At 40.8% G+C, this 16,544-nt stretch overlaps 1 protein-coding gene across 3 annotated transcripts; it reads left to right on the top strand.

Annotated features, from left to right (window-relative positions):
- Window positions 1-219: 219 nt before the first annotated feature.
- On the top strand, window positions 220-16,300 carry LOC109874314 (probable global transcription activator SNF2L2). 3 transcript variants are annotated; one of them, XM_020466175.2, is made up of 7 exons: window positions 220-565; window positions 762-829; window positions 12,271-12,506; window positions 12,786-12,891; window positions 14,297-14,398; window positions 14,539-14,677; window positions 14,932-16,300. In XM_020466175.2, the coding sequence occupies exons 1-7, from the start codon at window positions 436-438 to the stop codon at window positions 15,066-15,068; spliced, it is 918 nt and encodes a 305-aa protein (XP_020321764.1). In that variant the 5' UTR covers window positions 220-435; the 3' UTR covers window positions 15,069-16,300. The 3 variants fall into 3 exon arrangements, with proteins under 3 accessions (XP_020321764.1, XP_031665442.1, XP_020321765.1); XM_031809582.1 differs by having other exon boundaries at window positions 245-565; window positions 642-829; XM_020466176.2 differs by having other exon boundaries at window positions 268-565; window positions 704-829.
- The last annotated feature ends 244 nt before the right edge of the window (window positions 16,301-16,544 follow it).

Raw genomic sequence — 16,544 nt, 5'->3', positions numbered from 1 at the left:
ACAGGTCCTTCTGTTCGGACAGACCTTGAACCTTTTTTGCAAGCATAATGGCCACAAGGTAATTTATGTTTTATGTAAATGGCCACCAGCCCTTGTTTTTATTTTTTTCTGTAGTTTTACGTTGGCATCAGGTTTCTCAGTGGAGTTCCGCAGAGGAATTAGAGCTACAGAATAAATTGTTTCTACACACACGTGGACACGCGACCAAAAACCTAAATTACCACTAGCATGACATCATCGTGGCAGGACTGAGCTTGTGTTATTTGTGTGCAGTCTGAGCCGTGTGTGTGTGTGTAACATGCACATTAGAATCTCATCTATCCCTCACCCCACCCTTCACAGAGTCTTATCCCCACGCTGAAAAGCAATGCAAAAATCATTCATGAAAAAAAAACTGGACCCGATAACTTTAACAGGATCTGGAAAAAAAGGCGTATGGCGACAGTCGATATTAAAACATGCAGAGGCAGACGAGCTTGGGGCCTTACTGAGAGGAATGAGACTGCAGCAGAGGCGAGAGGACAGGGAGAGAAATGCTTACTGCAGCCCGCCACACTGAGCCAGAGTGAGATGACTACTATTATTATGACATTGTTATTTCCCCTGCTCAGCTACCCATTGATTTGTGTATGAAAACCTAGTGCTTTTCTTTTTCTTCTGCATGCTTGCCCCCCTTCTGGGTTCCTGCTCTTTGAGTGATCAGCTGATGAAGAGGCTAGCAGCTCGCCGCTATGCTGGCTTGCTAATTCTCTCCCCTCCAGCTGCAGCTGCAGCCGATCCAGCTACAACCCATCCTGATCCACAGAGACAGACTGCAGACTGCAGCCAGGTAAATATTTATTCCTTCTTTCACTCTCTTTCTTCACTCTCCCTCTCTTTATTCTCAGGATAGGATTCTGCTGCATCGCACAGATCGGCACAGAGGGAGACGAGAGAGTGTGCGTGTCTGTCCGTCTGTGTAGGTGTGCACGGTGCCTGTGTGAGTGTGTGAGAGGTAGAGGGTGTGGGTGTGTAGGTGTGAGCTGTAACGGATGAGGGGGTATCGTTTTCCAGTCGAGGAGGGGAAGGAAGAGGCAGGCTTTTTTGGTGATGATGGTACTGGCATGGAGCAACAAATACTGTACACACACTCACACTTGCATACAAAGGCAGTGTTTAGCTGTTATGCCCGTCTTTCAGGATTACTCTGTATCCCTGTGCATTCCACTGTAGCCCGGTAGAGAAATGTTTGCCGGGCTTTGTAAAGATGACCATTTAAAGCTGACAGATTATCAGCATGATGTCTTTTGTTGTCGTTTGTACTGTTCTTGACACTCTCTATCATTTCTGTTCTATGCATGCTTTTCTCGCTTTCACTGTGTGTGTGCATGTGTATCAGTGTACGTACATGCATATTCCACTGTCAGAATGTCATTCAGATTTTTCGCCATTGATAATGGTTATTTGGCCACTGTGGTCGTCTGTGTGTGTGTGTGTGTGTGTGTGTGTGTGTGTGTGTGTGTGTGTGTGTGTGTGTGTGTGTGTGTGTGTGTGTGTGTGTGTGTGTGTGTGTGTGTGTGTGTGTGTGTGTGTGTGTGTGTGTCGGTTGACCAAATATGAATGTGTATTCATAAGCACAGACGACATATCTGCATGAATATACAGTTACATGCGCATTCATCTTTGTGTCGTTGTAGATATGTGCTAAGACAGTATAATATCATGTGGGTGTGCTGTGTCTATGTGTCTACATGCCTGCGTGGCTGTATGACTCATTTCATACATCAATATTTTCGTTAGATTGGCCAGCCTACATCAATGACTGAGTGTACAAAACATTAAGAACACTTTCCTAATATTGAGTTGCACCACCTCAGAACAACCTCAATTTGTCAGTGCATGGACTCTACAAGGTGTCCAAAGCGGTCCACAGGGATGCTGGCGCATGTTGACTCCAATGCTTTCTACAGTTGGATCAAGTTGGCTGGATGTCCTTTGAGTGGTTGGCCATTCTTGATACACATGGGAAACTTCTTGACACAAATCGGTGTGCCTGGCACCTACTACCATACACTTAAATATTTTGTCTTGCCCTTAAACCCTCTAAATGACACACATACACAATCCAAGTCTCAATTGCCTCAAAGCTTAACAATCCTTCTTGAACCTGTCTCCACGCCTTCATCTACACTGATTGAAGTGGATTTAACAAGTGACATCAGTAAGGGATCATAGGATTCACATGGTCAGTCTATGTCATGGAAAAACGTGATACCATTCATTCCTATGTGAAGATTACAATAGAGCATTTGAAGCCAAGGAATTTGGTTAAGATGGTGTCTCATGGATACTCTCACTGATACATAACGTGCAGTTTGAGCTAGTCCCTGTAGTTACGTTGCAGGCTAGCCTAGTGTTGCCCTCTCTCATTGAGTATCTCAAGTTGAAGGCCGACCTTCGGTCCTGCTGGCTGGCATTAACAACTAAATCATCATTATAACTTATTCTGTGTGAGATGTTAAAATAAATCGATTCAAGGACATACATCTGGTGTAATAGAAGCAATTATTGGTAACATAGTCTTCGATTATGTATTTATTTTACATGAAGATTGACCACAAAGATGACCATTTTCTCATTCACGATAATAGGGATCCTGTTTTCTGCAAACAATGCCTGCAGTACCGCATTCGGCCTTGAACTTTGTGGCTTCAAGAAGAGGGGGCACTCTTTCTCCTCTTGCTTGCATGCATTCCTCATTCTCTGCTGAATGGGCCTAATTCAGACTTAGAAAATGTACAGTTGAAGTCAGAAGTTTACATACATTTAGGTTGGAGTGACTAAAACTAGTTTTTCAACCACTCCACAAATTTCTTATTAAAACCTCTTAAGGCTAGGGGGCACTATTTTCATTTTTGGAAAAATAACGTTCCCAAAGTAAACGGGCTATTTCTCAGGACCAGATAATAGAATATGCATATAATTGACAGCTTAGGATAGAAAACACTCTAAGGTTTCCAAAACTGTAACAATATTGTCTGTGAGTATAACAGAACCGATATTGCAGGCCTGCAAGCCTGAGAAAAATCCAATCAGAAAGTGACTCTTATTTTGAAACCTCTGCGTTCCTATGCATCCCTATTGACCATTGAAAGGGATATCAATCAGATTCCTTTTTCTATGGCTTCCCTAATGTGTCTACAGTCGGTAGACATACTTTTATTTTGAAAAATGAGCGTGAGCAACAACATTGTGTCAGTGGTCAGGTGATGGCTCTCAGAGTGATTTGTGCGTAATAGACAAAGGCGGCCATTGTTCCTCTCGCTCCTAGTGAAAAGCCAATTGTCCTCGTTGATATATTATCGAATAGATATTTGAAAAACACCTTGAGGATTGATTATAAAAACGTTTGCCATGTTTCTGTCGATATTATGGATCTAATTTGTAATTTTTTTCGGTGTTGCCGTGACCGCAATTTCCGGTGGATTTCTCAACAAAACGTGAACAAGAAAAGGAGGTATTTCGGCTATAAAAATAATCTTTATGGAACAAAATTAACATTTGCTGTCTAACTGGGAGTCTCGTGAGTGAAAACATCCGAAGCTCCTCAAAGGTAAACGATTTAATTTGATTGCTTTTCTGATTTTCGTGAACAAGCTTCCTGCTGCTAGCTGGACATAATGCTATGCTAGACTATCAATAAACTTACACAAATGCTTGTCTTGCTTTGGCTGTAAAAGCATAATTAAAAAATCTGAGGTGACAGGGTGATTAACAAAAGGCTAAGCTGTGTTTCACTATATTTCACTTGTGATTTCATGAATATGAACAGTGTTCAAGGTGAGAATACACATAGAGAGAGAAGTGCATAAAAAGGGAATAATGTTCCATTATAAAGCATGTGGAACTCGGGTCTGAATTCCCCCCAATGTGAATAAATATTCACTCCCCCTTTCTCTCTCCTCGCTCTCTCTTCTTCTCTCACTCTCCCCTCCAGCCCAGACAAGCGCTGCTGCATGCATACATCTAGGCTTTAATTGCCTTTGTGTAAAATACAGCAGTTGCTTGCTGCAGACATTTGCAGCTATGAGAGATAAAAACACACAGGCAACCCTGCTGCACAGAAACCACACGCATATGAGCGTGCACACGCAAACACTCACACATTTATACACATAAGACTCACACACTCACACTCTTTTATTTTTACATTCTAACCTTTTTGAACTTTTTCTCTTCTAAAGATATTGATATTTGGGTTGTTCCACGAAAATGAGTCCCTTTTGCATATCTTTTAATATTTTAAGTGGAAATTGTGCACCAACATTATATTTTAAAAGCCTGTTATATTAAATGAACTGCCCTTTTAATATTGACCACATGGAACATTCAATACATCCAGATTTTATTTATAATATAGCTGCAAGCAGCAATGAACGGGGTTCACAGGATGACAGAAAGGACACAAGCTCGGTTGGATAACAAAGCAATCACTTTATCATTTAGGAACTGTCTTTATGTGCAATCAGTGAAATCATTACCATGTTTATCTATCAATACCACAAGGATGACTTTAGTCTAGTGTTGTAGGTTGGTTACCTTTGAATGCAGCTGGTAATCACTCTTAATGTCATTACTTAATGTATTCAGTTGATGTACCAATTTTGGGGTTGGTATTTTGACTAATGGTTTATGTCAAGATTTGTGAAATATTTTCAGCGATATTTCACATTGTCTGTCTGCATGATTAAAAGCTATCATTCATTTGCATGAGACAAAGTCCACTTGATCAATATTTATTTTCAATAGGTATTAGTTGCAATAGTTATACCCATGCTCTAAAGAATGGACAAGACAAAATATTTAAGTGCCTTTCAATTGGGGTATGGTAGTAGGTGCTTTGGCACACTGGTTTGTGTCAAGAGCTGCAACGCTGCTGGGTTTTAACTGTGGGAAGCATTGGAGGCAACAGGTCAGATTTCCAAAATTTCAAGGCCCCATATCCATCGGTTCATTTCTTATAGCCTTGGTGTAATATGGTGCCATCTAGTGGTATAGCATGACCGATTTTGAATGCAGCAATGAATCACTCTCAAATTCATTAGAGGCGAATTCATTGAATACCACATCTGGAGTCAATCTGACTTATGGTTCATGAGAAGAAGATGTTATCATTAGCATATGTGCAAATCTGCAATAATAGGTACAGTGCATTTAAAACATTTTTTAAAAACATTTATTTAACTAGGCAAGTCATTTAAGAACAAATTCTTATTTACAATGATGGCCAACTGTGGAAGAGTGGGTTAACCATCTTGTCAGCTTAGGGATTTGATCTTTCAGTTACTGACCCAACGCTCTAACTACTAGGCTACCTGCCTCATTAATGAATCTAAATACAAAATCTGGAGTAACTCTATATTTTATATAAAAGTTTATTTTTAAGCTACTTTAATAACCGGAGCTGATAAAGCGCAATGGAGAGGAGGTAGAGGTAATGCTCTAGCAGGCGCCTTGCTGTGTGTGTAGGCTACTGTTAGTCTGTGCGAGTGACATGGGGAACAGGGAGGAGTGAGTGGAGATGAGACACAGCAACCAACCTAGGCTAATTGAGGCTTTATGCACTTTCTCATCCTACACTGTTACAAACAACAACTTATTTCAGAATATGAAGTAGCCTACCTGTTGGCTCATGGTCACTGTATCCTATCCTTCTCCTTTAACTTCTTGACGCTACCAATCACTGTCGCGGGATCATTTTCGTCAGCAATCGCTGAATAGCACAGTCAAATAAAATTACTAAAAAATATTCATATTCATGAAATCACAAGTGCAATATTGCAAAACACAGTTTAGCCTTTTGTTAATCCACCTGTCATCTCAGATTTTGAAATTATGCTTTACAGCGAAAGCAATCCAAGCGTTTGTGTAAGTTTATCGATAGCCTACCATAGCATTATGTACACTTAGCATCAGGAAGCTTGGTCACGAAAATCAGAAAAGCAATGAAATTAACCGTTTACCTTTGATGATCTTCGGATGTTTTCACTCACGAGACACAACAATTGTTCCTTTTGTTCCATAAAGAAAAATTTTATACCCAGGAAAGAGCGGTCACGACCAAGCAGACGGAAATTCCAAATAGTCTTCATAATGTCCACAGAAACATGTCAAACGTTTTTATAATCATTCCTCAGGTAGTTTTTAAAATATATATTTGATAATATATCAACTGAGTGTGTAGGTTTTTCAATAACAGCGGGAGGAACAATGGTGGCTTTACTCTGTAGTGCAAAGACTCACTCTGAGAGCCCCCACCACTTACGCAATGTGATCTTTCACGCTCATTTTTCAAAATAAAAGCCTGAAACTATGTCTAAAGACTGTTGACACCTTAGGGAAGCCAGAGAAAAAGGAATCTGGTTGAAATCCCTTTAAATGGTGGATAGGCATGCAAAGGAACAGAAGGGTTTCAAAATAAGAGGCACTTCCTGATTGGGTTTCGCCTGCAATATCAGTTCTGTTATACTCACAGACAATATTTTGACAGTTTTGGAAACTTTAGAGTGTTTTCTATCCTAATCTGTCAATTATATCCATATTCTAGCATCCGGTCCTGAGAAATAGGCTGTTTACTTTGGGAACGTGATTTTTCCAAACATAAAAATAGTGCCCCCTAGCTTCAAGAGGTTAACTTTAATTCCATTATTTTAATTCCATCTTCTGGACAAGTCAGTTAAAATTACACATACCAGAGACCTGTGACAATCATATCAGGACCGACCCAGACCCGTGACATTATTTAGAATTCTGGATCCGGGTCCTGGATTGGACCTTGGTTATTTGGGTACAGGTGATTCCGTGAAGCCTTCTAGTTTCAAGTTGATAGGCCACTGTGTAGTGAATTTACAGTAGTTTAATTGGACAAGTAAAATATTTTTTGTTGTTGTTGTCAATAACTCAGCCATCTTTTGACCTATCCCTTAGCTCAAACTAAGTTAAAGGCCCAGTGCAGTCAAAAATGCTATTTGTCTGTGTTTTATATACAGTGCCTTCGGAACGTTTTGTACATTTTGACGTGTTACAGCCTGAATTTAAAACGGGTTAAATTTAGATTTTTTGTATCACTGGCCTGCACACAACACCCCATAATGTCAGAGTGGAATTATGTTTTTCGAAATGTTTAGATATGAATAAAAAATGAAAAGCTGAAATATCTTGAGTCAATAAGTATTCAACCCCTTTGTTTTGGCAAGCCTAAATAAGTTGAGGAGTAAAAATGTGCTTATCACATCACATAATACATTGCATGGACTCCTTCTGTGTACAATAAGAGTGTTTTTAACATGATTTTTGAATGACTACTCCATCTCTGTACCCCAGATATATAATTATCTGTAAGGTCCCTAAGTCGAGCAGGGAATTTTAAATACAGATTCAACCCAAACAACAGGGAGGTGTTCCAATGTCTTTCAAAGAAGGGCACCTATTGGTAGATGGGTAAAAAAAGAAGAAGCAGATATTGAATATCCATTTGAGCATGGTGATGTTATTAATTACACTTTGGATGGTGGATCAATACACCCAGTCGCTACAAAGATACACCATCTTATCTCAGTTGCCAATAGGAAGGAAACCGCTCAGGGATTTTACCATGAGGCCAATGGTGAGATTGCGCAGCTGAACACTGTATTCTGGAAACATTCATTTTTGTTGTTGTTTTTGACAAAAAACAACACGTTTTTAACAACTAGGACTGTTATTTCTTGTCCCGGAATCACTTAACAGACAGGTTGAAGCCTGCTTGACAGAGACGCTAACCTTAGCTAGCTAGCTACTAGCCAACAAGCTAACGAAGTTAGTCCCAGAGGAGTTTGCAATGGATTCCTTTTTGTCTGGAGAAGTAAATGAATGGTTCCAGTGCTGTATAAGCTGATTCTACTACATTTTGTTTCGGGACAAACTGGATCACTTAGAGTTCCAATATGGCAATTGTTTACTTGCGGAGGATTATAAGATTGAACTTCCTTGATCAAGCAAGTCGAAACGTAAGAAACTTAGGAAAACGCAGAGTGGTGGCTAGAGGCCATTCTCACTTGTTGGATGCATCTCTGCCTTGTCGTTGTTGCCTGGAGTTTGTTCGCCAGGGGAGCCATCTCCTGCCTCTCCTCCCCCATCTAATAGTAGAGTTGAAGGAGCACAGCAAGAGGAGGATGCGACCATCAACAACGAGAGGCCCGGAGCAGATACAAACAACAAATAGTTTCACCGCCCTGGAGCCTGATCTTCCTGCACCTTTGTCTCTGGGGGTATCTGTCCCTGCGGCAAATCGAGCGGGGCTTCTCCATCTGTCGGAGGCCTGCACCAGAAGCCGCGGGCTCAAGTTATCCTGTCTCTCGCCCATCCTTAAAGGGTTCTCAGAATCCTGTGAAGCGTGGGAGTGGGTGGATTTCCTTGTCCTTCTCACCAGCCGTGATTTTGGGCCGCTCAAGGGTAAGAAATGTCACTGTTCCTGGTGCAAAAACAATGTCCTATCCTGGAGCTTGAGTAAATTACATTACTAAGCTGCTCCCGAATGTTCTAGGCCAGGACAAGGAAATCGATTCTATCGTAGTGCATGTGGGTTTTAATGTCCTTATGAAGGGCAGCTCTGAACAGTTGAAACTGAATTTTAAAGAGCTGATTGATTCTCTGATAGACACTAATAAAAGACCACATCTGGCCCTGTGCCCTCTCTGAATCGTGACATTGAACGCTATTGCAGGATTCTTTCTCTTCACAACTGGCTATGTGATTATTACAGCTTAATGTGTGCAACGTTTGTTGACAATTTCGATACCTTTTGGAAACAAAATATGTTTTATAGGGAGGATTGGACGCACCAGAATAATTTGGGTTCATGGATCCTTTCAAAGCGTTTTAAGGCTCCGTTGAGAAAAGCCCAGGTCAGTTAATGCTTACCATTGTGTCGCTGAGTTATCATAATGCTTCAGCAAATGCACAGTTGAAGTCGGAGGTTTACATACACTTAGGTTGGAGTCATTAAAACTTGTTTTTTAACCACTCCACAAGTATCTTGTTAAGAAACTAGCAAATCGGTTAGGACATCGACTTTGTGCATGACACAAGTAATTTTTACAACAATTGTTTACCTAGGTGTCTGGTTAGACTGTAAACCCTCCTTCCAGACTCACATCAAACATCTCCAATCCAAAGTTAAATCTAGAATTGGCTTCCTATTACATCCTATTTTTTACAAAGCATCCTTCACTCATGCTGCCAAATATACCCTTGTAAAATTGACCATCCTACCGATCCTCGACTTCAGCAATGTCATTTACAAAATAGCCTCCAATACCCTACTCAATAAATTGGATGCAGTCTATCACAGTGCCATCCGTTTTGTCACCAATGCCCCATATACTACCCACCACTGCGACCTGTACGCTCTCGTTGGCTGGCCCTCGCTTCATACTTGTCGCCAAACCCACTGGCTCCGGGTCATCTACAAGACCCTGCTAGGTAAAGTCCCCCCTTATGTCAGCTCGCTGGTCACCATAGCAGTGGCCTAGCCAGTCTCCAGATCTCAACCCCATAGAAAATCTTTGGAGGGAGTTGAAAGTCCGTGTTGCCCAGCAACAGCCCCAAAATATCACTGCTCTAGAGGAGATCTGCATGGAGGAATGGGCCAAAATACCAGCAACAGTGTGAAAATCTTGTGAAGACTTCCAGAAAAGGTTTGACCTCTGTCATTGCCAACAAGGGTATATAACAAAGTATTGAGATAAACTTTTGTTATTGACCAAATACTTATTTTCCACCATAATTTGCAAATAAATTCATTAAAAATCCTACAATGTGATTTTCTGGATTTTTTTCTCTCATTGTGTCTGTCATAATTGAAGTGTACCTATGATGAAAATGACAGGCCTCACATCTTTTTAAGTGGGAGAACTTGCACAATTGATGGCTGACTAAATACTTTTTTGCCCCACTGTATCTCCCTCACTAGCTTTAAGCACCAGCTGTCAGAGCAGCTCACAGATTACTGCACCTGTACGTAGCCCATCTATAATTTAGCCCAAACAACTACCTCTCCCCCTACTGAATTTATTTATTTATTTATTTTGCTCCTTTGCACACCATTATTTCTATCTCTACTTTTCATATTCTTCCACTGCAAATCTACCATTCCAGTGTTTTACTTGCTATATTGTATTTACTTCGCCACCATGGCCTTTTTTTGCCTTTACCTCCCTTATCTCACCTCATTTGCTCACTTTGTATATAGACTTAGTTTTGTACTGTATTATTGACTGTATGTTTGTTTTACTCCATGTGTAACTTTGTGTTGTTGTATGTGTCGCACTGCTTTGCTTTATCTTGGCCAGGTCGCAATTGGAAATGAGAACTTGTTCTCAACTTGCCTACCTGGTTAAATAAAGGTGAAATAAAAATAAATAAACAGACAGATCATTTCACATTTAATTCACTATATCACAATTCCAGTGGGTCAGAAGTTTACATACACTATGTTGACTGTGCCTTTAAACAGCTTGGAAAATTCCAGAAAGTGATGTCATGGCTTTAGACATGATTTGAGTCAATTGGAGGTGTACCTGTGGATGTATTTCAAGGTCTACATTCAAACTCAGTGTCTCTTTGCTTGACATCATGGGAAAATCAACAGAAATCAGACCTAAGAATTTTTTTTTAGACCTCTACAAGTCTGGTTCATCCTTGGGAGCAATTTCCAAATGCATGAAGGTACCACGTTCATCTGTACAAACAATAGTACGCAAGTATAAACACCATGGGACCACGCATCCATCATACTGCTCAAGAAGGAGACGCGTTCTGTCTCCTAGAGATGAAGGAGGAAACAAGTACAAAAGTATCTATATCCACTGTAAAACGAGTCCTATATTGACATAACCTGAAAGGCCGCTCAGCAAGGAGGAAGCCACTGCTCCAAAACCACCATAAAAAAGCCAAACTATGGTTTGGAACTGCACATGGGGACAAAGATCGTACATTTTGGAGAAATTTTCTCTGGTCTGATGAAACAAAAATAGAACTGTTAGGCCATAATGACCATCGTTATGTTTGGAGGAAAAAGGTGCCGTCTGCTGTTTCCTGAAGGCCACGATCATCTCCTTTGTATTGTTGAGATTGAGTGTGAGGTTATTTTCCTGACACCACACCCCGAGAGCCCTCACCTCCTCCCTGTAGACCGTCTCGTCGTTGTTGGTAATCAAGCCTACCACTGTAGTGTCATCTGTAAACTTGATGATTGAGTTGGAGGTGTGTATGGCCACACAGTCATGGGTGAACAGGGAGTACAGGAGAGGGCTGAGAACGCACCCTTGTGGGGCCCCAGTGTTGAGGATCAGCGGGGTGGAGATGTTGTTTCCTACCCTTACCACATGGGGGCGTCCCGTCAGAAAGTCCAGGACCCAGTTGCACAGGGCGGGGTCGAGACCCAGGGTCTCGAGCTTAATGACGAGTTTGGAGTGTACTATGGTGTTAAATGCTGAGCTGTGGTCGATGAAAAGCGTTCTTACATAGGTATTCCTCTTGTCCAGATGGGTTAGGGCAGTGAGCATTGTGATTGAGATTTCGTTGTCTGTTGACCTATTAGGGCAGTAAGCAAATTGGAGTGGGTCTAGGGTGTCAGGTAGAGTGGAGGTGATATGATCCTTGACTAGTCTCTCAAAACACTTCATGATGATGGAAATGAGTGCTACGGGGCGATAGTCGTTTAGCTCAGTTACCTTTTGCTTACTTGGGAACAGGAACAATGGTGACCCTCTTGAAGCATGTGGGAACAGCAGACTGGGATAGGGATTGATTGAATAGGTCCGTAAACACACCAGCCTGCTTGTCTGTGGATGCTCTGAGGATGCGGCGAGGGATGCCGTATAGATGCCGTCTGGATGCCGTCTGGGCCGGCAGCCTTGCGAGGGTTAACACATTTAAATGTTTGACTCATTTTGTCTGCGGTGAAGGAGAGCCCGCAGCTTTTGGTAGCGGGCCATGTCGGTGGCAATGTATTGACCTCAATGCAAGCAAAGAAGTTGTTTCGTTTGTCTGGGAGCAAGTACCAAATGAGATTTAAATTGTTTACACAAACAGATTTTGACAAAAATAAAGTCCCAGAAGTCAAAGATGACCTCAATGGACCTATACACCAATGATTTATCTTACTATTTGTGAACTATTTTCAGTTTTAGTGTATAAGTATATTGCAGTCATCTTTGAATTCTGAAGAACTTCTTCCTCCTCCTCAAGGTGGAGGAGAACGGGGTCTTGGAGGACATGGAAGAGGACATCAGCCTGAAGAAACGGAAAGGTGATCACCACGGCAACAAAGACTTAGAGTCACGAGACTCCGGCCAGGAGGCTGAAGGAGAAAAGGTCAAGAAGCGCCGGGGACGACCTCCGGCGGAGAAGCTGCTCCCCAACCCCCCCGAGCTCACCAAGCAGCTGAGCACACTGGTGGATATGGTCATCAACTACAAAGATGGGTGAGATTAAATTACTTAGATGTAAAATATATATATATATTTTGCACTTGATTGATCTATCTATCTATCTATCCTGACCTGACCTGACCTGACCTAGTGTGTTTTCTTTCAAATACTTTGGCTGCACTTGATTGGCACAATGGAACTAAATCTGGCCAATCTGCCACTCCAGGCAGGCTCAATCAAACCCTGAAAGTATTTGAAACAAATCACAAACTATTGTCTGGAGAGGTCTGTGTGTTTTTGGTCCGTAACAGAGCCTGTGCTAAATGCTTCCAGGTTGGGCCGTCAGATCAGCAAAGGCTTCATCCAACTGCCTTCAAGGAAGGAGGTGTCAGAGTACTACGAGCTGATCCGAAAGCCTGTGGACTTCAGGAGGATCAGGGTAGGCTCAGTGGACCCTCTACATCAGAGATTCCCAACATTTTTCACACAGGGTCCCCTGTTTAACATTTGATCAAATTAGACACAAATACATAGCATTTTACATTTTCATATTGATTTGATATAACCCTTCATAGTTCATAACAGCATCACAATGAATTGGAATACAGGCCTCCACAAAAACAGTAGGCTATTTTAATGCAAATAGCCTGACTTCTTGTGTAGAACAGGTAGCCATCTTAAAAAGTAATTCCTATTAAATGCAGAGATTTGGGAACACACCATTTTCTGTTCATATTGCATTTTATATAACCTATAACAGCATCACATTGAATTATTATCTCTTATTATGCACCTGTATTTATATTTGGGCACACCTACTCATTCCAGGGATTTTCTTTATTTGCAACTGTTTTTTACATTGTAGAATAATAGTGCAGACATCACAACTATGAAATAACACCTATGGAATCATGTAGTAACCAAGAAAGTGTTAAACAAATCCAAATATATTTTATATTTGAGCTTCTTCAAAGTAGCCACCCTTTGCCTTGATGACAGCTGTGCTCAGCATATGTAGAAACTCCTTCAAGACTGTTGGAAAAGCATCCCAGGTGAAGCTGGTTGAGAGAATGCCAAGAGTGTGCAAAGCTGTCATCAAGGCAAAGGGTGGCTACTTTGAAGAATCTAAAATATAAAACATATTTGGATTTGTTTAACACTTTCTTGGTAACTACATGATTCAATATGTTTTATTTCATAGTTTTGATGTCTTCACTATTATTCTACAATGTAGAACATAGAAAAAATAAAGAAAAACCCTTGAATGAGAAGGTGTCCAAACTTTTGACTGGTACTGTAGATATATATTATTTTCATCATTCTCCCCCCTACAAAAAATATGTCAGGACTCAAGCCCCAACAGGAAACATTGGCGCGGGGGGCGCACCCCTTAGATTGGGCACACCCCCTAGATTGGGCACCCCTGCTCTACACCGCAATCTATAGACTCAGCACGACACCAACCCACCCACATCTTACCACATACCAATTCAGCGCAGAACCAACCCACCAATCAGCCTTCTGGTTGCTCACTACCAAATCTCAACACTAACCCACCAGATTGACCCACAAATCTTCCCACATACCAACTGGACCTAGGCCTGTTAACAAAGTCACAGATGGCAGTGCTAGCCTTTCATGTGTCCAACGGTTCCTCGACAACCCTGTGGTTGTCATAAACAAAAAAATTCAGCATATTCCATCTTCATCTGAGCAAACTTTTCTATGATGTTGGATTCAGGTACACTGTACACTGTATTTACACTGTAAATACTTACACTGTAATTATTTACACTGTATTTATGAGCATACATGTTTTCTGACCATGTGTTGTTTTTTTGTAGGAGCGTGTGCGCAATCATAAGTACAGGAGTGTGGGAGATCTGGAGAAAGACATCATACTGCTGTGTCACAACGCCCAGACCTTCAACCTGGAGGGATCTCAGGTGTGCCTCGGGGATGTGATCTAGGGCCACTGGAATTCATGTCACTGCCTACGGTTCTACATTAAATCCACATACCATGATGCCCCCAGCTAATGATTGTGAGAGGCTAATTTGGTTAATGTTGTGTGTGTTTGCCATAGATATTTGAGGACTCGATTGTTCTCAAGTCTGTGTTTGAGAGTGCACGACAAAGGATTGTCATTGATGATGAGGTGAAACAGGACAGCACTGCCATCCGTGATGACGGAGGTCGAGACAATCAGTTGGTTTCATCAGCAGGTGAGACCCAGCCATTGTGACCTCAAAATAAACTCTGTGAAAACACAATGAGAAGATCAAGATCAAGACATTTTTCACTTTCACTCACCCAAGTTATCAAGCAACATTATTTAGATTTTGAGTAGCTTGAAATGATTTATTTTCTCAAAGATCAATGACAGGACAAACTAATATCTGGTTGTCATTATAAAAAGTAAATGGCAAACTAGTGCCTTCAACTCTCTTTTGTTCCTTTCTTCATCCTATCGTTTCAGTGAAAATGGCAACAAAGCAGGGGAAACAGAGGATGAAGGAGGAGAGAAGCAGAAAGACGAAGGTCAAGAAGACAGTCTACAGTGATGTAGACAGCGATGAGGATCTGGAGGACAATACAGCTAAAGATGAGGGTTGACCTGTAGGACCAACGCTAGTTTATTTATCCTCCTTATCCTCTTTCTTTCTATCCACTGTGACTGTTTTTGCGTTGCAGCTTATTAATTTGCTCACCTTGCAACAGGTTTGTCTCATCTCAAGTCAAGAAAGCTACTCAAAGGAATGTACATAACTAATTATGTTGGTCCTCAAGTAATTAATGCAGCCTCAAATGTTCATCTCCTTTTACTATTATTTAGGATTTTTTTTGAATGATGTTGCTCCCTCGGTCTTCATGTGAAAGCTACTGTGTGTATCCTTAATGCTTTACCAGAGGATATCTCTCCACTCTTTTTCCATTAGTTGTTTATTTATTTGAATGTGTTATTACTGTATGTGTGAAATTAGAATGTATTTCTGCTGAGACGGAGACCACCCTCAGAGAGTGGTGCCTGTTGATAACATCTCTATGTGTTGTGTACAGGTATGGGAGATGTCAGAACATGGTTGGTCAGCTCTTCAATATGACCAGGATGGACACTCAAAATGTGTGGATTTAAAATGAAATTTGATTCTGTAATAAAACTCCAAATAGGGGAAGTGTATTTGAACAATATTGTGTATTCTGAACGACCTGACCACCAACGTTGACTTCAAACTTAATAAGCAGTTACAAACAGATAAAGTTGTATCACTTCAGGTGTAAGTTCTATACTTTCTATTCATGGGCTTTTTGTATTATTTTGCATCTTTTTGAGTTTGGCTTAGAGTGGCAACTAGCAAGTCCCAGGTGACAAACATGAAAGAGAAAAAAAAGAGAGCTCTCCCAGCAGGAGACAGTATGGATTTGTGTTGATGTCTTTTTTTTGTTTCTCTCTCTTTTTTTTGGCAAGAAAAAGCAACCCGCTGGGACCCCGATTCTGGCATGAAGAAGTTTGTGTATAAGTTGCTATACAGTTCTTCTGTACTAATCCTTCTTTGTGTAAAAAGAAAGGCAAGACATCAGGGTAGCCAGCAGAAACATATTCTATACCCCAAGGACTGATTATACAGTATTAATATGTTTATGTTGTTTAAATTGCAAATCTGGTTGTACCCATTCTTATGCTTATTACAATTTTTATATGTAGGACAATGCTGTAGCAATGCACTTAGCCATCCGCTATGCTTGTATAGTTTCAGCCAGGAGAGGCGAGAAAGAAAAATTAACTGTATTTGGGCTATTATATGTCACTCTCTCTGAGGAAAGTATATGATGTGATGTAAAATGTGTCTGAATCTCTTGCATCTTTCTTTATCAACATTGAAATAACGTTGAATGCATTATGCAAGGAGTAGATTTTTGCATAGTACGGGATCTAATCTGATCTGATTGCATTCTGTTTAATTTGTGAAAATAATATGAAAGTCTGCTTTTACAACCCACCCTTCCTCTTTCAATCAGCTCAATACACATGCAATCAATCAGAAGCAGACTACAACAAATTCAATCAAATATTTATTTGTGAATCCATTT

Source organism: Oncorhynchus kisutch, linkage group LG29 (assembly GCF_002021735.2).
Source record: "Oncorhynchus kisutch isolate 150728-3 linkage group LG29, Okis_V2, whole genome shotgun sequence".
NCBI lineage: Eukaryota > Metazoa > Chordata > Actinopteri > Salmoniformes > Salmonidae > Oncorhynchus > Oncorhynchus kisutch.
Note: the sequence above shows the minus strand (reverse complement) of the source record. Positions and strands in the feature narration are given on the sequence as shown.